This window comes from Papio anubis, unplaced genomic scaffold (genome assembly GCF_008728515.1).
Source record: "Papio anubis isolate 15944 unplaced genomic scaffold, Panubis1.0 scaffold64, whole genome shotgun sequence".
NCBI lineage: Eukaryota > Metazoa > Chordata > Mammalia > Primates > Cercopithecidae > Papio > Papio anubis.
Window position 1 is genome coordinate 213,610 of NW_022166619.1, and position 27,245 is coordinate 240,854.

The following is a 27,245-nucleotide window of genomic DNA, read 5'->3' on the forward strand; positions in this document are numbered from 1 at the left end:
TCGGGGCTAGTGACCGGAGCTGCAGACTCCAAGCTCCTTGCCCAGCTGTTCCTCTCTGGTGCATCTGAGTCCTCCCACGCTGGCCTGCTGAGCTCCTAGAGGGCTGAGGATGGGCCTTCACCTGCCCTACCCGACTCGGGCCTCCTGTAGGCACCTGATCAGCCTGGCTCTGGGACATTTCCCCAGCACTTCTGAGTCTTCATTGCCAACTGCTAGTGTTTACTGGGGAGAAAAACAAACCTTGTTTTAAGCTGGAGTCTCATTTCTATCCTCCGGTTGTGGTGTGGGGTCCAGGGTGGCCGTGGTGCCTCCAGCCAGGAGACCTGCTCTGCCCCCTTGGACCCAGGCTGGCCTTGCTCCGTCTGGGCCCCCTCCTGCTACCCCACCCTCTGGTCCTCGGCCAGCGGCCTTTCTGCACACACATCTGTACATCCTCTCCCAGGTCCTTCCTGCTCCCTTGAAGCCCTGCTCGTGCCCTGGCAGAGTCCCGCCCCTTCCGAGAATCCTGGCTCTGAGGTCGGCCTCTGCTGGGGTCCTGCCGGCCTCTGCGTCCCTCCACGGCTGAGTGCTGCCTCAGAAAGCAGGAGGGCTCTTGGGGTCTGTCTCCACCCTGCCTGGGGCTGCCACCTGGGTGTGTTTGCTTGGACGATGCTCTCTGCGTCACGGGGTGGCCAAGGAGTGGTCCCGCAGCTGGGCCCAGAGGATGCCTGCAGAGCTGCTGGCCACCCTGACCAGGAGCCACTTGGGGAGCAGGAGAGGAGAGGGTGGCAGGGCCTCCCCGGGCCTCCAGAGCAGGGTCGGCAGCCTCACACGCCCTTGTTTTCACTTCACATCCCGCCTGAGGCTGGGACTGGAGGACTCTGGTCCACAGCCTGCACCCCCGCCGGCACTTCTCCAGATGGAGAGCGTCCCTTTTGATGACAGTTTTGGGGTCGTGCTCAGGAGCACATGCTCAGCGTTTGAGTGCTAGGTGGGGACCACGGCCCTGTCCATCCAGAGAGTCCCCGCGGGTGATGGCCCTGCCTCCTGGGTCTCAGCCCCTCACCGCAAGCCACAACCCCAACGCCCACCTCAGGGCAGCCATAGTGCCCACGTCCACCCTGTGTATGAGTGGCCATCACAGGACTCTGCCCCGGTCATGCTGGGAGCATTAGAATCTTTACCCCCACACACCTCCCTGCCCTGAACTCACCCCCAGAGAATGGAGCCCGATGTGGCCAGAACACAGGTGTACCCCAGTAAGCATGGAGCACCCCAGTGTGCCTGCCTTGGAGCTGTCCCAGGGACCCTCCCCAGCAGCTGTGACCTTGAGAGGGTGGGTGACGGCAGCAGGGTGGCAGTGGTGGACTTCTCTCTTCCAGAACTACATGAGCCCTCTGCGGCTGGTTCTGAGCCCGGCGGACATGGCGGCTGTCTTCATTAACCTGGAGGTAAGGGTCCTGGCCCCCCTCGCTCATGCCGGGCTCTGGGCTCTAACTCGGCACTGGCCACACATGTGCTGCTGTCCCCCAGGGCCTTGGAGAGCTGCACCCCTGCAGCTCCGCTGTGGCTCATGCTGGCCGGAAGGAGGAGCCCCCACCCCTCTCTCCACGGTCTTTGGATTTAGGAGCCAGGGTAGCAGGTTTCTGAGCTCCCCTTGTCTGCGGGTGAGGGCGGCACTGACGTGCATGGCTGGAGGCACGGATGACCCTGAGAATGTAAATGACGTTTTTGTCAGCAGCCAGAGAGAAACGTGTCCCTCCACCCCTTTGAGCAGACCCCCTCGCCCGCCCTGCGGGTGTCTGAACGCAGTCATAGAAAGGCAGTTCCCCATGCAGAGTCACCCTGACATGGTCAGCAGAGCAGGGCGCTGGCACCAGGCTCCGGCGGCCACGCGTGGGTGGGCTTCCTCCGGGGACACGCTGCTCCTGGCCCTTCCTCCTGGCCTGGTGGCCACAGGTGCCAGCAGCCCATGCGGTGGCTGTGTCCTGCCTCCCTGGGCATCTCATTAGCTGCAAGGGTGGGCTCTGGTCACTCTGCCCTGGATGAGGCTGGCTTGGACCCCAGAGCTTCCTGTAGTCTGTGCCTCTGACCCAGAGTTCATCTGGCCTTGAGCTGTGGTCTGGATGGAGGACTACAGACAGAAAGAGGCCTGAGGTGGGGATGGGGGTCCTGGGGTGTGGCCTGGGCACAAGGGTACTGCACTGTGCCGCCCCACTCTGTCTGCAGAGCCTGTCCTGAGTCGGCCGCTGTGTATCAGATGGGCTGATGCGGGCTGAGGGCGGCTTCCCTCCCACACGTACTGGCTCTTCTGTGCGCCATTGCCATAGAATCTTCTACCGGAATGACACCCTGGCATGCACAGATATGTGGGGTGCAGGCCCAGCACTCGGGCCCCTCAGCCCCTTAACAGGAACCACAGAACCATAGGGGTGCCTTAAGGGTGGCGCTCCCGTCTAGCCTTGGGTGGGCCTGGCCAGGCACTCACGGCTCTTTTTCAACCCAGGACCTGATCAAGGTGCATCACAGCTTCCTGAGGGCCATCGACGTGTCCATGATGGTGGGGGGCAGCACGCTGGCCAAGGTCTTTCTCGATTTCAAGGAAAGGTGAGTGGCTGCTGGCCCTCTGGGGCTCCTTGGCCCCTCTCTGTCTGCGGGAGAGTTTTTAGGGTGTCCCGAGACAGGGGCTGCCCCCTCTGGACACCGTCCTCCCTTGTTGAGAATGCCACCCACCCCGAGCCGCAGCCTGGTTGATGGAGAGGGTGCCTCAGCCCGAGCCGTAGGCCTGGCTGATGGAGAGGGCAGAGCCAGCCTGAGCCGCGAGCCTCGCTGGATGGAGAGGGTGCAGAGCCAGGCTCCTGTCCTGTGGGAGCTCTGGGACCCCGGCCCCTCCCTGTTGAGGATACTTCCCAAATCTCCTGTTTCCAGAGCTCGGTTTGGAATGGGAGTGACGTGGAGCCTAGCATCCTGCGGGAGTCTCCGGCAGTGTGGGGCAGGAGCCAGCCTGAGCCGCAGCCTGGTTGATGGAGAGGGTGCAGAGCCAGCCTGAGCCGCAGCCTGGTTGATGGAGAGGGTGCAGAGCCAGGCTCCTGTCCTGTGGGAGCTCTGGACCCCGTCCTCCCTTGTTGAGGATACCGCCCACCCCGAGCCGCAGCCTGGTTGATGGAGAGGGTGCAGAGCCAGCCTGAGCCGCAGCCTGGTTGATGGAGAGGGTGCAGAGCCAGCCTGAGCCGCAGCCTGGTTGATGGAGAGGGTGCAGAGCCAGCCTGAGCCGCAGCCTGGTTGATGGAGAGGGTGCAGAGCCAGCCTGAGCCGCAGCCTGGTTGATGGAGAGGGTGCAGAGCCAGCCTGAGCCGCAGCCTGGTTGATGGAGAGGATGCAGAGCCAGGCTCCTGTCCTGTGGGAGCTCTGGACCCCGTCCTCCCTTGTTGAGGATAATGTACCACCCCTAGCCGCGCATTCGGTTGATGGAAAGGACAGGAGCCTAGTATCCTGTGGGAGCTCGGCAGGGGCAGGATCGGGATTCTGGACGTTTCTAACTAGCTGTGAGGGGTCGCCATCCGAGTGGCTTGGCTGTCCCAGTGGAGATCTTGGGCCCCTGCTTCCTCTGTGCCTTGGCTGGTTCTTTTTGTGCTAGGGATGGACAAGGAAAGGAGGTGGCACGTGAAGCTTAGACGATGCCCAGGCTGTTGGAGGCCAGGGAGATGGCGTTTCTGGGGCTTAGACAATGCCCAGGCTGTCAGAGGCCGGGGAGATGGCATTTCTGGGGCTTAGCCGATGCCCAGGCTGTCGGAGTCTGGGGAGGTGGCGTTTCTGGGGGTTAGACGATGCCCAGGCTGTCGGAGTCTGGGGAGGTGGCGTTTCTGGGGGTTAGACGATGCCCAGGCTGTCGGAGGCTGGGGAGGTAGCATTTCTGGGGGTTAGACGATGCCCAGGCTGTCAGAGGCTGGGGAGATGGCGTTTCCAGCCATGGAAGTCTCGAGAGAGCCCCATCAGGGGACGGTGCCAAGCTCTCTGTCCCTTGGAGATCTTTTGGAGGTGCCCGAAGGGGTCTATGCTAATGCGTCCTGAACTTGGCTGCTCACTAGAGCCTCTGGGGAGCTTGTTACAAATACCATGTCCGGGGTCCACTCTTGGGAGGATCTGCTGTGGAGCCTGGGGAGTTGTAGAAGACCCCACAGGCGCATCTGACCACACGGCCCTGGGCCAGGCATTGGGTGCCCAGGTCCATCTCTCCCTCATTTCTAGGAGGGTCCCCTGCGTTGTCCGCCAGGTGGTTGTCAGCACAGCTCGCACCCCTCCCTGTCCAGGCAGCTGGGGACAGGCCCAGGGCTGGATTCTCAGGCGCATTGCCTGGGAAACCCTGCAGGTGCTTCCCCGTGTGCTCCGTAGCTCCAGGAAAGGCGCTCCCCCCTCCGCAGTGAGGAGGGTCCCAGAGCCTGCTCTCCAGGGGCCATGGCTTCGGGGCTTCCCGGAGACGCGAGGGAGCAGGCAGTGCTTGTGGTCAGGTGACAGAGGTGACCAGGAGAGCTGACGAGGCCCAGCAGGTGTGAGCACACTGGCCAGTCCCGGAGGGGTAAGAGTGGGCAGGGGTCGGGGGAGGACAGCTCCCTCACCTGCCCCAGCAAGGTGTTCCCTTCATCTGCTGGTGAGCCAATAGAGCCCGGCTGGCGGGTCGCACTGGCCGTCGGCCCAGTGTCCCAGGTGTGGGGTACAGCGGACCTTCTCAGTGCCTTGTTCGTGCTGTCCCTCGGCCAGGAAGGGAGGGAGCCACGGATGAAGCGGGGTTTACTTTGAGGCCCGTTCAAGGCTGAAGCGCTGGAGCAGGAATGGCTGGTTGTGAGGTGGAGTGACAGGGGGGATAGCCTGCCCTCTCCCAGGAGCCTCCCTTCGCAGTCAGGCTGCCCTGTGACACCCCTGGCCCCGTCCCACCAGCAGGACCTTGCATGCGTGGTTCCCGCCCAGGAACAGCGGGCATCTCTGCCTTGGAGTGCCACTGCAGTGTGGGCAGCGCATCCAGTCACAGGCCCGGCCCGAGAGCTCTGTGGACAGGCGGCTTCGTCCCTGGGAGCGAGGCCCGTGGCCAGACCCGTCAGTCAGGGTCTGTTTGGGGAAGGGGCTGGCAGCGTTTCATCAAAGCTCATCACCAAGTCATCGTGGTTCCATCCCAGCATCCAGCTTTTCTGCCCCGTTCCTCTCACTGTGGAGTCGGCCCCAAGGTCCTGGTTCTCGCTTGCTGGATGAGTCCTGAAGCTTTTATAGAGTGCCTGCTGTGTACGGCTGCTGAGCTCTGGACCGAGGATACGCAGTGAACAGAGCTACTGGCCTCTCACTGGTTGGGAGGGATGAGAACCAAGACAAGACAGAGGGGCTCGGGGGCGCTGTGGCATTGCTGGAGAGCCCAGGAGACCCGTGAGGGCTGTGCAGCCGAGGACGGGTCCCCTTGAGCACAGTCCTGCAGGGGTGGGGCGAGGCGGGTGGGGGAGCAGAAGGTTGGGGGAAGGTGAGAGGCAGGAGCCCAGTAGGAAAGGGGCAGCTCTCTAGGGAAAGACTGGAGGGTCCTGCAGGGGCTTCCAGGCCAAGGCAAGGATTTAGAATGTGTCTTTTTTAAAGCGAGGGCACGAGGAAGCTGCTGAGGGGCTTTGTGACAGGGTCTGGCAGCTCGTCAGGGGTGAAGGGTGGAGTAGCGTCCCGGTGTGGCGTGACCAGCACTGAGTGGCAGGGGACAGTCACCTCCCTCTTTTTGACGTTATACCTTTATGAATGTAGCCTTGGTCCTCAGACAAGGCAGGAGCTCCTCTTAGCCTTTCCCTGTAGGCCTAAAAAGGGGCATCGCCCACCCAGAGGGACACTGGGCCTTGGGAAGGAGCTTGCATTCTGCAGCTCTGGATGTAAGACAGAGCTATGTGGTTTTTTCTCTGTGGCTGGGGCTGGCCAGGCTGGGCCTGGGGAGTCCAGCCCCTGGTGGCTTCTTTGAGTGAGGCGGTGAGTCATGCTGGGGGAGTGGGGGCATACGGGGACGTGGAGGCAGGAGAGCTACAAAGGGAACGGCCTCAGGGAGCTGGCAGCCCCGCAGGAAGGCCACGGACTGGCTTTCAAGAGCCGCTCTCTGTGGATCTTTGCACAAGCACTTTTGGGAGGAACGCAGAACAGAACAAGATGAAGGCCATGCCCTCCTCCCCTGGGGCTGTGTGGGATTTCCCTGTGCGTTTGGAGATGAAGGATCCAAGACAGGCGAGCGCTTTGGTGCACCGAGACTTCGCTCGGAATCCTGGAACGAGTGAGGCTGCCCTGTGGATGGTTCCTACCCGAAGTCCAAGGCTGGGTGGTTCCGGGGTACTGCCTGCAGGGAGAGTCCCTGGCCACGGTCCACCTCAAAACCCCCGGTAGGGGTTGGCTTGGCCACCTCCTCTGGCAGGGCTGCCTTTGGGAACCTCTGAAGTCAAGAAGCCTTAGATCCCGCTCTGTCTAACCCCCACTTCCCAGATGGGGAAACGGAGGCCAGAGCTGGCAGCTCAGCCGTGGACCCGCTTGTTCCTGCATCCTTGGTCCGTGCCTGAGCCCATGGCCTGCGGCCCTCAACCCGCGCTGGCCTGTCCCTGGGCATCTTGAGAGGTTGGAGCTTTGTGGACTAGAGGCAGAGGTGACACCGTGAGGAAAATGGGCAGAGGACAGGGGTCTCTGGAGGAGGCATTTGTGCGCTGTGTAGTGGGGTCAGAGCTTAACGTACTCAGAAAGTTAAAAACCATAATCCTCACACAAATACCCACGGAGCTGTGGCCACGGGTCTGTCAACTCACGAACGAGGCCACACGTCTGTCAACTCACACAGCTTGTCGGCAGAGAGGGGAGCTAGGGCAGGACACTGGACACGGTGGGCTGTGCCTTGCAAGGTGACCACACTGGGACCTTTGGGGCCATGTCCTCTGGCAGGACAGAAATCATTTGTGCCTGAGCAACTTTCTCCAGGAGAGGAGTCAGCCAGAGCCAGAGGAGGCTGCCCCCGAGAGGTGCTCCAGCCAGACCAGGAGTCCACGAAATCCTGTGTGTGCGTGTGTGTGCTTGTGTGTGTGTGTGTGTACACGTGTGTGTGTGCGTGTGCACGTGTGCCCCTGTGTGCTGCCTTATTTCCAAGTTTCGGCTCCTTTTTCTTAATAGTAGTAAAACTGGTTAGAATTAAGGCCTGTAAACGTTTGCCTCCTTAGCTGACTTCCTCCAAGAGGCTTGGAGTCACCGTCATTTTCTCTCTATTTTTCGGGGAAAAGTCAAACTGTGCCCCCTGGGGACTCTGTGGCCCATGCTGCCTGGCATGTGGCAGGTGTTCAGAATCCTGTGGTGTGGACGGAGGGTGAAGGCATCCTTGTGAGTGACCTGGTGGTGTGGACGGAGGGTGAAGGCGTCCATGTGAGTGACCTGGTGGTGTGGACGGAGGGTGAAGGCATCTATGTGAGTGACCTGGTTTGGCTGTAACAATGACCGCAAATATGGTGGCTTGAAACAACAGAGATGACTCCATTCTGGAGGCCAGAATCCTAAATTAATCTCACTGAGCCAAAGTCCAGATATGCCCGGGTCATACATCCTACAGAGGCTCCAGGGGGATCCTTCCTATGTCCTGCAGCTGCTGGGGGCCCGGGCGTTCCTGGCTGTGGCTGCTTCATTCTCTGTCCTCGTCTTCACGTGGCCTCCCCACGTCTCTGTGTCGTTCTCTGAGGCCACTGTCGTTGGATTTAGGGCCACCTTCCTTCAGCATGGCCTCATCCGTCCTTACTTTGATTGCATCTGTATCGTGACCAAATAAGGTCACAGTGTGAGGCTCTGGTGGACCCACTGCAGCCGAGTTCTGGTCCGAGGCCCTCTCCATTGCCAGCTGCCCGTGGTCAGTGGGGCTGGGGATGTGCAGGTGCTGGCATCTGCTCTGCACCTGGGTCGGGTGAGAGAGGGCGCGGGTCCCTTGAGTGCCCTTCTGGATTCAACGGAGAGAGTGTCTCTCTGCAGAGGCCTCACCCTGGGGCCCTAAGGGCCAGGGTTGGGAGCCACGTGCATTCGCTTTGGAATCTGTTCTTGCTGGGCGACCTCAGAAGTCATGTCACCTCTCTGAGCCTCAGGGCCCCTGTCCTGAAAGTGGTTCTGTGAGGATGCAGTGAGCCCAGGTGTGAAGCACTTCCCACGGCCAGGGCCCTTTCGGGTTCTTCATGGAGGTCTGTGTGTCTTTCCCCAGGAGTAGTTCTTCTCCTGTTTGCTGCAAGTGTCTGCCGTTCCCCCCACCCCCACCCCCTGCATCCTTTTATCAAATGGATAGAAGAACCTGTATCCAGGCTTGTGGCTGTGGCCGCTCACAGCCATGTGTGAGTGCCTGGTGCAGGCAGGCTCCGGGCTGGGTGCTGGGACATGGGGAGGAGTGAGACCCACTGCAGGAGCTCAGAGCTGGGGGGCGAGGATCACCCGGGGAAGCCTCCTCTTTGGGCTCCCACTGACTTTGGACAGCCCTCTACCTGCTGCCCTTTGACCTATCTCTTTGCTTTTCCCTCTGGCCCTGCTGGGGCAGGGGTTGAGGTGAAGAAGGTGGCACAGAAGGGGCAATGATAGGGGAGGGTTTTGACGGATGAGTAGAAGTTTGCCAGATGGAGAAGGCTGCCGGCTCAGCGGTGCTGTGGCTGGTGGGGGCGTTCCCAGTGGGGCATGGTGTAAGGAGAGTAAGGCTGAGATCCGCACCCCGGCCCCTCGTCCGCCTAAACCTCGGGCCCAGGTGACCTGGTGTGAAATTGAAACGGGGAGCTCACAAGGCTGGTTCGGCCACGCTAGAGCTGCTGGTACCAGGCATGTTATCCACTGGACTTCAGTTGGGTGATTTTTCCACCCACATGAAGACTTCCCTCGATGGAGAGGGGCTGGGGCTGTCACTGCGCCCAGCTCACCTGAAATGCTTGAAGCCGAGTCTGCGGTGGTGCACAGCCAGCAGGCAGGGCACTGCAGCCCAAGCACCTGGGCTTTGGGGTTGGTGACTGCTGGTGTGATTTCCTTCTCAGCACAGGCCTCTCTGAGCCTCAATGTCCCCGTGGGTAGAATGGCAACAGTCAGAGTCCCAGAGCTTCCAGCTGAGCCCATGCCTGGTGGGAAGTCAGGCAGTGTGGTGTCACGTGATCCCTCCTGCCCCAGCATGGCCCCAGCCCCAGCAGCAGCAGACACTGCTCCATGCAGGGAGGACCCCTCGCTGGGGGCTCTGGCTTTCTGCCTCCCCAGCCCAGACTCCCCCTCCCACCTCTAGGCAGTCTTGGGAAGCTCTGAAAGCCTCAAGGTTCATCACCTGCCCTGGTTTCCCCACCTGGAGTCCTTAGGCCAGGTCAGGGGCATTTTTCAAAGGGGCCACAGGGGTGGGCTGGGGGGCCTTAGGGTTCCGGGTCTCCCTGGACCTCCTGCCGTGCTTGTGGGCTGGTGTCATCATCAGATGGGAGGCACAGCCAGGAGGCAGGAGTGCAGCCTCTCAGAGCCTCAGTGTCCCCATGAGTAGAACGGCGACAGTCACAGTCCCAGAGCTTCCAGCCCAGGTCCTGGCACCAAGTGATGCCCAGTGTGTGTGGCGTGTCTTCTGCGCCTGGCTCTGATCGTTCTCTTAGAGTGGAGAAAACACCAATCTGGAGCGGGGCAGGTGCAGGCAGCCGCTAGGGCTCAGTGTCTTGTCCGTCACTTTTCAGGCTGCCTGGTGGTCTCTTAAATGTCCCTCTGTTCCTTCTCCCTTCTCCTACTCTACCGGGGGCTTCTGAAGCTTTTGTTCATTTTTTTTTTTAAGGGGAAAAACCTTTTTCTTGATTGCTTCCAGAGATGATAGGTTTTCACCAACTTTTATATGAAAATGATCATCAGTGTAGTAACAGACTCATTTAGGTGGAAACCAGGGAGCAGGTTCCCATTTAAAGTGGCTCCCGGTCAACACACGGCCCCGGCACCAGGCAGGAGGCAGGCCCTTTGCAATGATGGTGATGCTTCTGTGCAGACCTCCCAGATCTGTGGACACGGGACACACCCGTACAGACCCCACATGTGGGCCCTGTGGGACCGGCCACGGGTGCTTTGCTTGACTGTGGCTGGGCCAGGTGAGCTTCGAGCAGATTCAGGTCCTTTATCACAGTGGTGGACCGTCAGCCTCGCATGCCAGAAATGTCCCTGCAGGCTTGTGAGGGAGGATTCTCGGGCGGCCTGAGGAGGTACCAGCCACTGGGCCCCACGTGCAGTGCTCGGAGGGTGTCAGGGCCTCTGTCGCCCCTGGCTGCGGTGAGGACAGCCTCTTGAGCATTTTTTGGGAGTGGGAAGTGTGTCAAGATGCCTGTCCGTGTGCCTGAGCCAGCAGCAACGGGATGTGCTCCCTGGGCAGAAAGTGTGTTCCCGGCCACTGTTGTGTTCTTACGAGCCCAGAACGCCAGAGTTGGAAAGAAAGTGAGCATTGTGTGGTCCAAAACCCCATAGGGAGTGGGGCCTGTCTAGGGCCCACGTGGCAGAGCCACATGGATGGAAACCTGTCCCTGCATCAAGATGCCACAATCAGGACACTTCTTCCCGAGGGCCGCCCTCCACAAAAGCCAAGCTTCAGGCCCCGCTGCCTGCCCCGAGCCCCAGGCCGGGTGCCCTACAGCAAAGCAGCTCTCATGATGGAAAGAGAAATGGCGCAGAGGCCATGGTGACCTGGTCCCGAGAGCCTGCACTGGGCTTCGCAGGCCAGGGAAGCCTCCAGACACTAACACGCAGCCCTGCCAGAGAGCACATCACCAGGACGCTGGGTCCGGCCTAGCCTTGCAGGCCAGACTGTCAGCTCCTAGCAAGTTCATGGAGGCCTCAGTCGCCCTGCCTGAAGGATGGAGCTGATCACACCCATCTTTACAAATGGGCAGAAAAGGTCGTCAGGCTTGTCGGCAAAGCACCTGGCAGCAGCTGCCTCGGCGAGTGGTGGCTCTTGTCATCCTTGTTGTCACCAACATGGTCACCTGGCGTGGTTCTTCTTCTTCGGGACTGCCCTGTCGGTGGGGTGACAGGGTTTTCAAGATGAAATTTCAGGCTGGTAACCTGAGACCCTGAGGCTCCAGAGGCCGGGAACCCTGGGTTCCAGTTTGTAGAGATAACGGGCCCAGTGCAGGGCAAGGGAGAAGGTACTGTGGCGGAAGAGACCAGCACAAGGCACTGAAGTGGGAATCAGAGTGGCCGGGAGAGAGCGATGCCGAGGCCAGGAGGAGGCGGTGGGCAGGACACGACGGCCGGCCTCCTGGGCATCCTCCTGGGACTTTGCTGGTCCTCCCAGGTCCGGGGGCCACATGACTGCCTGCATCCCTGGTGAGGAGGGGGCCGTCACTGACGGCTGTTGTCCCCTGCTTGTGGAATTCAGGCACCATGTAGAAGCACCAAGGGTGACACTTGGGGGTTCCCCACCTGGCACAGCACCAGGGTGAGCCCTGAGCCAGCATAGGCCTCGGTGGTCAGGGCCTAGGGGCAAGAGTCTGAGCCCTCCTGGGGTCTTCCTTCCCGGGGGGATGCCAGGGGCTTCTCTTTCCTCCAGTGTTGGCCCTTTTCGGGGGTGGGATGGGGGGTTGAGAGCTCCACCCTGCATCCCCAGCCGGGACCTGACCTAGAACCACCTGGGACTCAGGAAGAGCGGGGCATCCCCCTCTCCCAGCATGCCGGCAGCGGTCCTGCGGCCCGGTAGCATTTCAGGAAGGGTAAAGCAGCCTGCTGGCCGTCGAATATGTCCACGCGCAGGGAGCTGCCAGGGGAGGGGACTGTTGGTTGCACACCTACAGCCTGCTGGGAAAAATGGACGGGCTCACTGCAGCCCCGAGCCGCTCATTAAACCTGTGTGTGTGTGCGTGTGTGTGCACTGTCCAGGCTCCTGATCTACGGGGAGTACTGCAGCCACATGGAGCACGCCCAGAACACTCTGAACCAGCTCCTGGCCAGCCGGGAGGACTTCAGGCAGAAAGTCGAGGTAAGTCCTGCCAGGCGTTGGCCCTGGCCCCCTGGCCCTGGCTCTGAGGTTGCAGCTTGCAGGCCGGAGCTCATTAGGTACCAGCCTCTCTCTTGCCCGTTTGTTGGGAAGGTGGTGACGGGGATGGTGATGTAATGGTTTTTTGTAGATTTTTCTTTTTTGCATTGTGTTGGGTTGGGGATGGGGTCGGGTGGAGGTCACCATCCCAGGCCAGGACACAGCGAGACTCCCCATGGAGAAAGGGCCTTGGGACTGAATCTAACTCAGCTGGGGGCTCTGGCTGACCCTGACCCTGGCCTCTGCTGACCTCAGGGAGCCCCAGGTAACATTTGCTGGGAACCGTGGGGCCACCCACCCCTCATGCATCCTCACCCCAGGCCCAGGGCGAGTCTCTATCAACATCTAGTTTCTCACGTGAGCCCCTCCCAGCCCCTCATGTTCCCAGCTGGAGTTTCCAGGCTCCATCTGGTCAGTACACCCTGTTTTCTGCGTGGAGCCTGGTGTAGAGCCCTCTGGCTGTAGCAGTGGTGGAGGCAGCGTGGCCCCCCAGTGGAGATGCCCGATGCCCCCCAAAGTCCAGACAATGAATGAGGGAACGCCCTGGTTCCTGGGAGTGGCCCCCACAGCTCGGTGCAAGCTGGCGCTCCACCTTGCATCTCCCAGAGGCCAGACCAGAGAGGGGCTGGTCAACGGGGGATGCCCCTGCTGCCCTTCTCCAAAGGACCTGGCCTGGCGGAAGAGTCAAAGCCACATCTAGGCAGGCCCAGCAGGCGCCCGGGGAGGGTTCCTGTAGCATCGCACATGGCTCACTGCGTCCTGGCCTGGCCAGTGCAGACACATCAGGGTGGGAGAGGTGGCGCGCCCCCACCCACGTGTTGTGAAGCCCATCCGTCTGCACACACCGGGTGCATGGACTGGTTCTGGGAGCCTGGCTAGAGAAGAACCAAACGTCTGGGCCCGAGTTCTGGGCTTAGGTCTCCCCTTTCTGTGGGCGGGGATACAGATGGGTGGATTCAGGCTTTCCTCAGGGAGGGCTCTCCCTTCACCCTGTCGCCCTCCCAGGAGTGCACGCTGAAGGTCCAGGATGGAAAATTTAAACTACAAGACCTGCTGGTGGTCCCCATGCAGAGGGTGCTCAAATACCACCTGCTCTTGAAGGTGAGGCTCTGGGCCCCGGGTGCCTGTGCGGTCATCACTGCCAGAGTCAGATGAGGGCCGGCAGCTTCCAGGGGGTGTGGGATGCAGCCCACAGACAGATTAAGTTGAATATAAACAAATCAGTTCGTGCTTAGCTCATTCTCACTGTTCAATGCGTGTGATGAACGATTATCACAGTAAATATACATGGGAAGACGATTCAAGTCACTACTGAGGTCAGAAAACTGAAGGAGACAGAAATGTGTCCTCACACCAGGAATAAGAAAGCTACTATGGGCTGGGCGCGGTGGCTCAAGCCTGTAATCCCAGCACTTTGGGAGGCCGAGGCGGGCGGATCATGAGGTCAGGAGATAGAGACCATCCTGGCTAACACGGTGAAACCCTGTCTCTACTAAGAAATACAAAAAACTAGCCGGGCGTGGTTGCGGGCCCCTGTAGTCCCAGCTACTCAGGAGGCTGAGGCAGGAGAATGGCGTAAACCCGGGAGGCGGAGCTTACAGTGAGCTGAGATCTGGCCACTGCACTCCAGCCTGGGCGACAGAGTGAGACTCCGTCAAAAAAAAAAAAAAAAAAGAGAATGCTACTGTGGTTGATCTCTGAGCTTCCTGGTGGCCACAGCAGAAATGGAAATGGAAGGGCTTCAGGAAAGAAGGACCTGGGAGGGAAGGCGGTGGTTCCTGCCAGCCACCTTGTGAGGCCTTTTCCCGTGAACTGCTGCCTCAGTGCCTTGCTTTTTGCTGCCTTCATGTCCCTTCTCACGGTCACTCCCTTCCTTTATCCACAAGATCTGGGAGTGCCCTGCCAAGAAGTGGGGTGTCCCCCTGTGGAGGGGTCACTCTCTGTCCTTTGGTGGTGGGCAGCCAAACCCAGCCTGGGCTGGCAGGTGGGGATGGATTTCCTCTGAGGACTTTGTTCTGTGCTCACCCCCTGCACTGGGTAGGGGTCAGGGCAGAGGCCAGGACCCCCGAGTGGTAAGACATGACACTCTTCTCCCCGCTCCAGGAGCTTCTGAGCCATTCTGCGGAACGGCCTGAGAGGCAGCAGCTCAAAGAAGCACTGGAAGCTATGCAGGTGAGTGGGTAAACTGAGGCAGGGGAGAAGCCATCGCGTGGCTTAGCACACCGTGCCCGCGTGGTCTTGGACTGGAACTGGGCTCATTAACAAGCCGCGATTGTGACTATAGACATTTTCCTGGGACAGCAGGAGTTGGGGCGGGGCAGGGCAGGGGGTGAGACCCACAGGAGGTGGAGGTGACGGGTGGAGGGCACTGCAGGTCAGGTGCCCCCTCAGGTATGTCGGGTCCTAACCTCACGTGTCCAACAAGACCTCCCTTGAACCTCCCCTCCCCCTCCTTTCCCCCCAGGGCTTTCTGGCCCAGTGCTTCTCACTCCCAGCTCTGAGCCTTCTGCTTCTAAAATGCTACCCCAGGGCCATCTCTCTGCTACCTGCCTGGGGAGCTCCTTCACTCCTGGCTGTTTCAAGGACCCCCACCCGCCACCAAGCCAGCCATGCCTCCCTTTCTCCCCTTGTCCGAGTGAGCTTAGCTCATGTCACTCCCTTGCTCCGAAACCTTCCATGGCTCCCTCTGCCCATGAAGCAGGCATAGGCTCCTCACTCTGGCACTCCAGGCCTGCAGGATACTTGCCCCCAGTGTTGCAGCTGTGTTTACCACAGTTCCAGGCAGATTTGGTCCCTCCCAGGCTCCTGCACGTGCCCTGCATTTCCCCGGGTCCGCATGTTGTCTCAGGTGCACCCTCCTCGTCGTCACCTGGCTGCGTCCTGCTCATCCTGCCTTCGCCATGGACAGGACGTTTTCCAGGGAGGATCGCCCCTGACTGGGTTCCATCCTCAGGGAACTGGCTTCCCCATGGGTGGCACTCTTACTCCTGGACACAGTTCATGCCAGCCCCTTCCCAGCCAGGCCCGTGTCAGCCACGGTCACCTGTGTCCCCAGGCCAGGCATGGCACCCGGCATGGGGTAGGTCCCCTCCAGCCGGATCTGGATGGAGGGATGATGGCTCCCCCAGCATCTCCCTCGTGGGGAGCACGGGACACCTCTGCCAACCCCCCTCAGGGCTGCAGTCCTGCCCTCTGATACCTGGCGCCTGCCCTCTGGGCAGCCCCTGGGGCTGTGGGCCCCGTTTCCTTTCCAAGGTACCTCATTTAAGGAGCTCCCCCTGGGCGGGGGCGGATCTGTAATCTGTCTCCATTTATAGCTGCTGTTGGGCCAGGATGGGAGTGGAGACCAGTGCTTGGCCGCCAGTGCTAGGAGTTTCTCTGAGCAGGGCTTGTGCTCTGGGAGAAATTGATTCCCAATCCTGTGGGCACTCATGTGTGGGCACGGGAGGTGGTCCCAGAGACCTTCAGCTCCTGTGGCGCTCGGCTCCACTGGGCAGCGAGCACCCTGAGGAGTGCTGCAGGAAAGCTTCCTGCCGTGACGGGCTGACAAAACTTTCTTGGTGTCAGCTCTGCTGCCCGCAAGCCGCCCCCTCTCCAACAGCTGCTCTGGCCTGTCTGCTGTGAGCCACGGTGTGTGAGCCAGCGTGGATGTGTCCTCGGGGGCTCTGAGACAGTGACAGCAGGTGCAGTGGGCCGTGCACCCGGGCCCTGAGTGTGGTCTTGCATTTCATACTCTCAGCACTCGGTGTCTGGCTGGCGGGTGGCTCTGAGCCCCTCGACGGGACAGTTTCCCAGGAGTGTAGCTCATGGTGCTGCACAAAGTACTCTGTGACTTGCAGGTGTGCGTCTGCCTTTCTGAGAGCCACCGAACCTCATCATGAGACTTCAGGGCTGGGGGAGATTTTAGAAGTCTTTGGATCGATTTCCAGTTTATCTAGGAAGTCATTCATGCAGCCACTCTAGGAGTCGTCACCGTACCTGGGCTTGATTTCCCCTCGGGACTGAGAGCTCACTCCTTGTAAGGCAGTGTCTTTGAGAGTCGGCCGCCGTGCCTCTGTGGCCCTGAGGTTTGTCTCCAGGGGAATTGCGGTTTTAGGTCTGAGCTCCATGAGCTGACTGCAATCCTGCCTCTGTATCAAAGTACAGACATTTCCCTCACCTGCTCATTCATTCGGGCAACTTCCATCTGTTCCTATTTCGTGCCAGGCATTGGGCCAGGTGCACACAGGGGCCACAGTGGTCAGAGTTGTAATGTTTCTGCTGTTGGGGTTGGCGGTGCATGGTGGGGGGGTTCTGAGCTCTAGACTCGCCACTGGGGTCCTTGTCTCTGGGAATTTATTCCTCATTTTAAAGGCAAGTGGACAAGAAAACAAAACACCCCTTTCAGACAACGTGCTGCAACCTCCCCAGGAAGCTCCTCGCTGTGGGGTGGGTGGGGGGCTGACTGTGAAGTCTTCTAGGAACGAGGAAGGGCGGAAGGGATGGGAACCTGCTGACGACCTGGCTCTGGCTCTGGCTCTGGCTGGTCACTTGCATTTTGGGGAATTCCACCCGCTGCTCTGGGTGGGCAGGGCCAGGACCGCCCACGTGGCCGGCTCCCTTGGGTTCCCAAGCGGGCCAGGTCCAGATACTGCGTTTTGTGTCTGGACTCAAGTGGGCACTGCTCCCTGGTGGCCAACGCGGGGATTGCAGCACGGCAGACGGACGCTGGTTTGGGGATGGCCAGACCCATGGAGAGAGGGACTTCCTGACCCCTCATTCTGTCCAGGCTCCAAGGGGAGGCCGTGGCTTGGAGAGGCTGGGGAGGGGGAAGCTTCCCAAGAACGGGGACCTAGGTCAGCCCAAGTCTAGGTGGCTCTTCTGTGGTCTGATGTGGCTCCGACACACAGGGCTGCTTCCCTCTGTTAGGATGTTTAAGAGGGACCACATGATGGGGTAGAAAGAAGCAGCACCAGCCAGGAGTTTGGGGCTCTTGGCATTGTCACCGACGAGGTGTGGCTCTCGGTCAGTGTGTTCCCTTCCCTGCCTCAGTTTCCTCATCTGTCATGTGGAGGTGATGCTTTTCAGCCGTCCTGTCTCGAGGGGAGCCTCCCCAGCAGGATGGAGGAAGGAGGTCCAGAAACGCCCAGCGCCTGGATGCTGGGTGGGGGGAGGTCCTTGGGGGTTGAGCTCCTGCATGTGTGTGCATGTGTGCACACTCACGCTCACACCCTGCACAGCACTGCTTGCTCACACACACAATCAGACACACCCCACCCAGCACAACCTGCTCACATACACACACACAGAGTCACACACCACCCAGCACAACCTGCTCACACACCCCCCACCCAGCACAGCCCACTCACACACACAATCACACACACACACCCCCCACCCAGTACAGCTTGCTCTCACACACACACCCCCCACCCAGTACAGCCTGCTTACACACAGTCACACACACACAATCACACACACCCCGCACAGCTTGCTCGCACACACACACAGTCACACACACCCCACCCACCCCGCACAGCTTGCTTTCACACACGTGCACACACACACACACCACACTCACACACACACACCCCAACCAGCACAGCCCGCTCACCCTCTGCCTCTTGTTTTCAAGGACTTAGCGATGTACATCAATGAAGTTAAACGGGACAAGGAGACCTTGAGGAAAATCAGCGAATTTCAGAGTTCTATAGAAAACTTGGTGAGTGGGTCTGACTCTTCAGGCTAGGGAAGGTTGATGAGGACAGTGCCTATAAAGTCACGTTCACAGCCGCAGTATTGAGTGAGCTCCACGGGCAGCCACACCACGGCTGCCTGTTGAGAGGGTGGTGTCCGGCAGCTTCTGAGTTTGATCTCAGATCACCCCCCTAGCATCCACGCTCCCTTGCCCACCACAGCCAACCCAAGTGCCCTGTGCACTGAAGACGGCCTGTGCTTAGGGGGCAGGGGAGGGGATGGGGAGGGGGCAGGGGAGGGACTGTATTCATTGCCCAGCCCCCTTTCTCCCCCGCAGCCTAGACAGAAGATCCCTTCAAGTCCAAGAGGAGAACTGTGGCTCCCAGGGGCAGGAGACGCCCCCTGGTCCCTGGACCCCTGGCCCACCCTCACCTTGACCCTCCCCTCCAGGGGCAATGGACAGGGTTTGGGCCCAGGCTTGGTGGGGCCGGCAGTCGCCTCTGCTCCTCGGACTCCATCAGGCAGGGGTACCACCTCCTGGGACTCTCCCCAGAGCCTGGCCCTGCAGAGACCAGGCTTGGGCTGCTGAGTCAGTCACCTCGTCCTGCCTGGGAGCAGACTTTCCGAGGATCTGCCGGTTCTAACCTGGGATTCTCCGCCTCAGCATTGCTGGCGTTTGGGGCCGGATCATTCTTGGTTGTGGGAGCTGCCCCGTGCATTACGGGATGTGGAGTCGTGTCCCTGGCTGCCACCCACCAGATGCCAGTAGCACCCCCACCCCCTCAACTGATGCCAACCAAATATGCCTCTGGACATTGCCAGAAGGTCCTTTGGGTGGCAGGATTACCCCCTGGTTGTGAATCACAAACATTTCACCCTGGTGATTTCACTCGCATGAAGCCGGCAGGGGAAGGTCCCTGATGCCCAGGCCACACCCACCCGGTGCCAGCAGCACGAAGAGAATGCCCTCGGCAAACGCGGGGCACAAAAAAGCACCTGCGATACATTGGCAATGAAAGAGAAAAAAAGAAGCTTCTGAAGGGCATTATGATACTGCCCCCTTCATCTTTCATTTTAGAAATAAATTAAAGTTACAAAAAAAAACTAGCCGGGAGAGGTGGTGGGCGCCTGTAGTCCCAGCTGCTCGGGAGGCTGAGGCAGGAGAATGGCCTGAACCTGGGAGGCAGAGCTTGCAGTGAGCCGAGATCCGGCTACTGCACTACAGCCTGGGAGACAGAGTGAGACTCCATCTCAAAAAAGAGAAAAAAAATAAAGAAAAAATAAATAAATTAAAGTGTGCGGGTGCAGAGGAGGCCGAGGACGGCCACACCCCATGCCATCAGCACCTGGTGGGTCCATGCTGCCGTGAGCTCCTGCGCGAGGCGTTTGCAAATGCGTACAGTGAGCAGGACGTGAGGAGAAAAGTTCATTTTGTTTTGTTTTTTAAGTTTTTACATAGGAGCAATACTTGTTCATTAAACAACAAGAACAAGCCAGGCACGGTGGCTCATGCCTGTAATCCCAGCACTCTGGGAGGCTGAGGTGGGTGCATCACTTGAGGTCAGGAGTTTGAGACCAGCCTAGCCAACGTGGTAAAACCCTGTCTCTACTAAAAGTACAAAAATTAGCCAGGCGTGGTGGCGGGTGCCTGTAATCCCAGCTACTCGGGAGGCTGAGGCAGGAGAATCTCTGGAACCCGGGAGGCAGAGGTTGCAGTGAGCCATGATTGCGCCACTGCACTCCAGCCTGGGTGACCGAGTGGGACTGTCTCAAAAACGTCGACAACAACAAGAATCAAACAGCATGGCCAGCAGGCGCTATGGCCAGCAGGCGCCGAGCGTCCCCATGAGCCAGTCCCTGTACCCGGTCCTGGCTTCGAATCCCATCACCACAGGGAAGGTGGCGAGAGCTGAGATCGGAGGCCTGGAGTAAGTTGACTGAGGCTACGTGGCACCAAAGCTGTCCTTGCAGCCTCTGGGGCTGAGACCTTGGAAGGAAACGCGGAGCCCGTGTCTCGAGCACCTCCCAGGCAGGGCCCTGTTCACGTCTTAAAGCATTTTCCTCCACCTTTTCCTGTCTGCATGGACACTTTGAAAGCCACGCAGGGAACATGTCAAGAGAAACTCTCTCTGAACCAAAAGAGTCAGAGACAAAACCAGACAGACAACGAAAATGAAACCTCAGCGAACCACACAGGGGTCTGAGTCAAAGCCTCACCCTCGGCAGGACCCCGGCCCCACCCGCCCTGCAGTAGATAGGCGCTGTTTGTTTTCTCCCGAACGTGGGTTCTCGGGCTTGGGCGTCTGGCTTTTCCGACCGGGTCCCGCTTGGGACTCCACACAGTGGCGGCCTGTGAACAGAACTGGCGCCGTCAATCGCCCTTTGTCCCCAGAGCTGAAGGGAGCCCCTTGGCGGGGCTGGCCAGGGAAGGGATAGAAGCTGCCAGGCCTCGTCCCTTCCCAGTTTTCTGCACCCTCCCTCGTCCATCCTGAGCACCAGCTGGGAGCCACGGGGGCTGTTTCCCTTTGTCCCGCCTCTGCTGCCTGTGGGGAGCTCCCTTCGGTGCGCGACAGTCTGCCCTGCCCGTGTGGTCAGGAGAACTGGGGCTTTCCAGCCCCGGCTGACGGCCCCTCTCCTTCTTCCCAGCAAGTGAAACTGGAGGAATTTGGAAGACCAAAGATTGACGGGGAACTGAAAGTCCGGTCCATAGTCAACCACACCAAGCAGGACAGGTGAGCGGGGCTCGTGCTGTGGGCTGGGTGGCATCCCGCCAGGGTCTGGCTCTCCCTGCCAGGGAGCCGCTCCTAAGTGGTTCTGGAAGCCGGGCCTTCCTGTGGAAAGAGCTGCCTGGTGGTGGCTTGGTGTTGTTCAGTTTCAATTGCTTCCTTCCTTCTCGTCAGCAAGCGGGCGCCATGGCAGTGGGGCTTTCGTGCCTGTGGCGGGCACCAAGCTGGGCTGGGGCAGCCATCGGTGAGGGCCAGGCCTCTCACTGCCAATGCTCCGCCTCCGGGGACCCAAGACAGGCCTAGAGTGGCTGGATGAGCTCTTTGCCAAATGACTGCCAGAGAGTGTCCAGGTCCACGGTGGCCCAGGCTTGTCCAGGGCCCTCCTTGTGCACCTACTGTGCGCTGGGGCAGGGGTCACAGCAGATCTGGGTCCCGCCCTCTTGAGGCTCCCAGTCCAGTGCGGAACCAACTGGGAGTGGCCGTCAGGGCTCAGTGCTGCACGGGAGGCCCGCGTGGGGGAGGTGCAGCAGCCCCTTGAAGGGCTCCTGGCACAGCCTCAGTCACGAGGGTAGGGAGCCAAGGAAAGCTTCCTGGAGAAGCAGTGTGGGAACAGCCGAGACCTGACCGAGGCTCAGCGTTAGCCTGGTGAGCCAGGTGAGGGCAGGGCTGGCCTGGAGAGGGAGCCGCGTGCCAGAGCCCCAGGCTCAGCTCCTGCTGCCTCCTCGGAGCAGAGCACACAGTGCCGGGGTGCTGACGCCCCGCTGCGCTGCCTGGCCCAGGTACTTGTTCCTGTTTGACAAGGTGGTCATCGTCTGCAAGCGGAAGGGTTACAACTACGAGCTCAAGGAGATCATCGAGCTGCTTTTCCACAAGATGACCGATGACCCCATGAACAACAAGGACGTCAAGAAGGTGGGGCCTTCCGGGTCCGCCCCCCACTACCCAGGAACGTGGGGGTGGCCTGGAGAGAGGCACTGGGTTCCAGACCCCAAGGGAAGGGGACTCGAAGTCAGCCGCTGATGCTGGCCGGGCGGGTTGGGGTGAGCGTCCTCGCCCTGCAGGAAGCCTCCCCTCTGAGTCACTGCCTCGCCATCATGACCCCTGCTCCTCGCCGGGCCCAGCGCCCCCCAGATGGGTGAGCGAGACCAGAATCCCACTCCCACTTCAGTGGGGTGACTGGAGCAGAGGGGAGAGGCCTGCCCAAGGCCTCTAGCGAGGGTGGGGCTTTCAACCTCGGCTTTCCATCTGACCAGCCTGACTCTAGCCCATGTTGTCCCTTGTAGCAAGCAGGCTTTCCTCTCCCGTCCCACCCTGCAGTGCTTGGAGGAGGGCTGTGGGTAGGTCTGGCTGTGACTTGTCCAAGACACTACATGTAGCTGACCGGGGCCTGTGGCTGCTGGGGCGGGGCCAGGGCTGCAGGGGTGGGGCCTGTGGCTGCTAGGGCGGGGCCAGGACTGCAGAGGTGGGCCTGTGGCTGCCAGGGGGTGGGGCCAGGGCTATAGGGGCGGGGCCAAACCTGCTGTGGGGCAGGACCATGGCTACAGGGCTATTGCTGCCTGGCTCTCTGGTTCAGTCCTGCTTCAGCTGAGGCTTTTGCCCATGGCACTTGAGCACCTACTGTGTTCAGCCCTGGTGGGGCGGGGGGCGGGGGGTCAGGAGCCCATGTTCTGAAAGTCCGGGCCCTGGCGTCCAGGGCTGGCAGTGTAGCCCTGGTCCAGACCCAGCGAGTGCAGGCTGGATGAGCCGTTGAGGGTGACCCTCCCTGCCCTGATACCCAAGACAAATAACGGGCCCACGAGTCCCTGCCTCCAGCAGCCAACACTCGGGGAAGAAAGTCCTTTTCCCACTGATTGCCCCACCCCCAACCTGGGCACTGGAGGGTGTCCCACCTGCCAGGGCTCCTGGCGCCCCCACACCGCGGCACCCACCACGGGGCCGGGCTGAGCCTCTCACTGACCATCTCCCCCTTCCTCTCCTCTCCTCATGCTTCCTAGTCTCACGGGAAAATGGTAAGCACCTAGCGCCCAGGTCCTCCCACCTGCCTCAATCATCCCAGCCTGGTGCTGGCACTTCTGCCCAGAGCCAGGGGACCCAGGGGCCTGAGGGCCTGGGCTCCTGGTTTTCTTGGTCCTCCGTCCTCCTCTCCCTCTCTCAATGATGAAATGATTTATATTCATGATGAAAGACCCACAAAGACAGTGTGAAAGGAAAACCCCGTGACCCTCAGTCGCTGGAGCTCGGGCCAGAAGCTGGGGTTTCTCGGTCTCTCTCCAGCTCTCCATCATCCTTTTTGTTTTTCTGTGTTCTCTCCCTCCTCCCTCCCTCTTCCTCCCCTTTTCCTCTCTCTTTCCTTGTGTCTTTCCTCCTCCCATCCCGCTCCGCCCTTCCTCTCTCCATCCCTCCCTTCCTTCCTCTTTCCCGCCATCTTTTCTAACCCAGTGGGCTCCTATTTGCCAAACTCTTTTTTCTGAACCACTTTGTCCAAGAGCTCGGAGAGATGGCGAGGCCTGTGGGGTGGCCGAAGGGGAGGCAGGGAAGGGGGTAGCTGTGGGTTGCTCAGTGGGGGATGGCTTCGCAGAGGGAGCCCCAGGCCCATGGCTGTTCCCTGCTTTTTTGTTGTTATTGTTCTACTTCAGAGAAGTGAGGTTTTTTTAGCATCACATTTAGGAAGTGAAAGTGGGTGGTCAGGCCTCGTGGAGGGGCCCTGGGTGGGGCCCCGAGCTCATCCTCCCTGGGGTCCTGCCCGCACTGAACATGCATCTACATATCCACTCGGTGGAGCATCCTCGCACACGGGCACAGGCAGGTGTGCAGATCTGCCCGTGCACATGTGTGTGCACCCACAGGAGAGCACACACAGCATGGGTGCACATGCATCATACATGTTAGAGCATGTGTGTACCTGCAGGGACAGACACAAGTGTGTGCGCGCACATGCTCACAGGAGCACTGGGTACACTCAGGCACAGGTGCACACACATAGACGCGTGCGGGCACAGATGCACACCCATGCACACAGCACACTCGTATGCATGCACAGGTGAAGGCACAAGCACATATGTATTCTCACGGGAGGATGCGAGCGCACAGCTATGCATGCATGCATACAGAGACACGTGTGCACATACAGCGTGGGCAAGAGTGCAGGTACACACGTGAGAACGTGTTCACACAGGCACGGGCACCCACACGTGCACATACTGCACAGGCAAGAGTACACATGGGCACGTGCCAGGATGTCTGAAGCCGTGTCCGTGGCAAGCATGGCCTCTCTCCCCCACAGTGGTCCTACGGCTTCTACCTAATTCACCTTCAAGGAAAGCAAGGTTTCCAGTTTTTCTGCAAAACAGAAGATATGAAGAGGAAATGGATGGAGCAGTTTGAGATGGCCATGTGAGTTCCAGGTGGCAGCCCCCAGGTCCCGTGCAGATCAGTTGTATGGGGGGGCGGAAGCCCAGGTGGATTGTGTCTGTGACTCCTGTCAGACCAGGGGTGGAGGGAGGCAAAGTTGGAATGTCAGGGACACAGACAACCTCCATCACCCCTGGGACGCCAGCCTCCCTCGGTGGCATCCTCTTTAACAATCGATCCAGAGTGAGAGGGCTCTCCCTCTGCCACAGCCTGTCCCAGGCAGGCTCCGCTGTCCTGCTGGAATGAGCCATTCCACCCCTGAGCCTGAGCCTGGCACGCCTGGCCCACAGAGCAGTGACTGGCTGGGAGTGGCCATGATGCCAGAGGATTCCTGGTGACCCCAGTCTTCAGGGTCTTACGGGCTGGTGGCTTGACACCTGTTTTTGAAGCCACAGAACTATTTTTCCATGAAATCCAAGAGGTACCCCTAGATATGTGAAACAGAGAAAGGTGATGAGTGGGTTCCGGGAACACGGACCCTGGAGGGCCAGCAGGGTCGTCTGTGCTTGAGCTCTGCGGGCAGGTGCGCTCGCCTCTCTGACCGTTTCTGCTGGTGAAATGGAGAGGAGAAGGCCTGTGTTCCGGACTTCTTGGGAGGATCGAAAGGGAACCACTGGACACAGCGGGGCCGGGGCCTGGCTCGTGGGAATAGATGCAGCCACGTCGTTTGCACCCAGGCTCTGTGGGGGAGGCCTGGGGCATCTTCTCTTCTGCCACTTGCTTTCCCTGGCCTGTAATTTTCTTCCCAACATCCTATTGTGGAGAAGTTCAAGTGTTCATGGAAGCTGAAGCAACATGATGGTGAATAGCTGTCTTCTCACCACGCCGCCGCTGTCCGCGTCACCCCACCCCACCCCTGGCCATGCAATAGCGGGTCTGTGTCAAAGTGAATTGCACACCAGTGCAGCCCCGCTACGTACCTCAAGGGGCCCAATATTTGTTTAGCTTCTGAAATTTCAAGCTTATATCCAATGTGGCAAACAAATCTTAAGCATATGTTTTCTGAGTTTTAACAAATGGCCACACCTGCCCACATCCAATCCCAGTCAGGACCTTAGACCACCACCACCACCTGGAAGGTTCTGTCAGGCCAGTGCAGCAGTGTTAAAGCTTCCTGTCTGACCTGCCTTCTACCAGCAGGGAGTCTGGGTTCCGAGTCTGCCCCGTGTCGGGGGCAGAGCCAGGCTTGGAGTCCAGGCCCTCCCGGATTCTGCACAGCCTTGGTCTGGAGCCCAGCTAGTTCCCAGGATGGCCACATGACGGGGCTCGGGGAATCTGGTGGGTGTAGCGTCTGCTTTCTTTCCCTCCTGCCAGGTCAAACATCAAGCCGGACAAAGCCAATGCCAACCACCACAGTTTCCAGATGTACACCTTTGACAAGACCACCAACTGCAAAGCTTGCAAAATGTTCCTCAGGTAGGAAACCCCCTCCTTCAGCCCTCACCTCGATCCACGCCCACCCCAGGTCCCCGAGGGAGCTTAGTGTTCTCTCTGTCCTGTGTTCCCTGTGGGAGGCCCTGAGGGGTTAAGGGGGTATATCCCACAAGAGTCAGGCCCGTGCCAGGCATGGTGGCTCAAGTCCCAGCACTTTGGGAGACTGAGGCAGGCGAATCGCTTGAGCCCAGGAGTTTAATACCAGCCTGGCAACATGGCAAAACTCTGTCTGTACAAAAAATACAAAAGTCAGCCAGGCGTGTTGGCCTGCACCTGTGGCCCCAGCTACTCAGGAGGCTGATGTGGGAGAACTGATTCAGCCCTGGAGATTGAGCCTCCAGTGAGCTGCGATGTCACCACTGTGCTCCAGCCTGGGTGACAGAGTGAGACCCTGTCTCAAAAAAAAAAAAAAAGAGGCCCAGCCAAGCCCTTGGAGTTTCAGATCTAGCCAGGGGGCGATTGTCCCTGGGTGCCCGGGATGCTGTGTGGGGCGGGGAGGCAGGCTGGGGTAAGTAGGGGAAAGCAGGTGTCAGGCTGCCTGGTAAAGGAGGGTCCTGGATACTCAGGGCTGTGAGGGATGTGTGTGCTGGGAGGGAGCCAGCCAGGTGAGCCTGGGTGGGAACAAGGGCCTTGACCTTGGCAGAGAGGCATGAGGAGCCGGCCCCAGCCTCAACCTCACCTCCCGCCCTCCCCTGTGCAGAGGCACCTTCTACCAAGGATACATGTGTACCAAGTGTGGCGTCGGGGCACACAAGGAGTGCCTGGAAGTGATACCTCCCTGCAAGTTTAGTGAGTACCCCCCGAGTCCCTGACTGTGCCCACTCACTTCTGCCCTCTACCACCCGGGTACTGGGCCTCAGGCACCATCTTCCATGGGGCAGGGACCAGATGAGGACACTGGTGCTTATGTGCCCTGGGGCAGACATCTGCCACACGTCACACACTTATCAGTAGACACAGCTGGGATGAATTCCATTCCAAGGCCTCTCTCCTAATGGGTACTCGAGGACCCCTCCCCATCTCCTACATCCTCTGCCCCGCTCTGGGAGGAAGCTTCTGGAATCTCCATCCCCAAACCCGGCACAGAACATTCTCGATGGGTGCATGGAGGTTTCTCATCACAGAAACACCAGTCACCCTGGCTTCTCCCGGTGGGTGAGCCTGGCCATCAGTAGCTGTAGCCATGTTAGTAAATGGTTCATACACACACGCACATGCACGTGTACACACATGGCACTTACAGTGGTTCCCTTCTGTTCATGCCCCTCTAGGGTAGCTTGAGGCTCAGGGAGGGGAGAGGGTTGAGCCAGGCTGGCAGTGGGCAGAGGCAGAGATGCGCCCTGGAGGCTCCCCTGAAGCATCTTGGGTTGGGGGGCATACATTTGGGGTTGTGCCCAGCTCCGGGCAGCTGGACAGTGGTGCAAAGCCTGAGATGGTTCTCTCCAGAGAGGTTTCAGACATCAGGATGTCACCTCCATCATCAGCCCCAGAAACTGAGGCTTGAAACTTTCGGCAATTTGTCTGCACTTCTTAGCGGAGTTTCCATTCAACAAAGAGCCCCCGGTGGCCCCAGGCCAAGTCTCTGGGTCTTGTCTCCTTGGGCCTCCTGCAAGTGTTTTAAGACAGAAAAACAAGTCAGGCCAGCTTGTCACCCGGAGACGCCAGCGCCCGGAATACATTTTGAGCTGTGACTTTAGATCAATAGTTAATTTATCATCTACTGTGAGTGCCAGCCCAGTACCCTAACCTGGGGAGAGGGCCAGAAGGTCAGCCCGGACCCCCTTGTCCCCACCACAGGCCCAATGCAGCCCCCCAGCTGTGTGCAGGATCCCGCAGCCCCTGGAGTTAGTACTGGAGGATTCTGCAGGCAGCCTGTGGCCTGAACGCGGCTTTTCAGCTGTGTCCATCCATACTGCCCTCTTGTGGCCGCATGTCCCTCTCCCAGACGACTGGCTGCAGCCACTCAGAACCTTTTTTTTTCTTTTTCTGAT

At 59.6% G+C, this 27,245-nt stretch overlaps 1 protein-coding gene across 7 annotated transcripts in view; it reads left to right on the top strand.

The window, feature by feature from the left end:
- Window positions 1-27,245, top strand: part of VAV2 (vav guanine nucleotide exchange factor 2) — a 236,379-nt gene that overhangs the window by 188,833 nt on the left and 20,301 nt on the right. For 3 of the 7 annotated variants that reach the window (XM_009187902.3, XM_009187906.3, XM_009187903.3), the window contains 13 exons: window positions 1,362-1,430; window positions 2,486-2,586; window positions 11,851-11,950; window positions 13,013-13,108; window positions 14,111-14,179; window positions 17,622-17,708; window positions 20,330-20,415; window positions 21,189-21,321; window positions 21,693-21,746; window positions 22,404-22,418; window positions 23,693-23,802; window positions 25,135-25,236; window positions 25,955-26,043. In XM_009187902.3, coding sequence (XP_009186166.1) covers window positions 1,362-1,430; window positions 2,486-2,586; window positions 11,851-11,950; window positions 13,013-13,108; window positions 14,111-14,179; window positions 17,622-17,708; window positions 20,330-20,415; window positions 21,189-21,321; window positions 21,693-21,746; window positions 22,404-22,418; window positions 23,693-23,802; window positions 25,135-25,236; window positions 25,955-26,043 — 1,111 coding nt within the window. The remainder of the gene's footprint in view (window positions 1-1,361; window positions 1,431-2,485; window positions 2,587-11,850; window positions 11,951-13,012; window positions 13,109-14,110; window positions 14,180-17,621; window positions 17,709-20,329; window positions 20,416-21,188; window positions 21,322-21,692; window positions 21,747-22,403; window positions 22,419-23,692; window positions 23,803-25,134; window positions 25,237-25,954; window positions 26,044-27,245) is intronic. The other 4 variants (XM_009187904.3, XM_003911125.5, XM_009187905.4 and 1 more) reach the window with 2 other exon arrangements.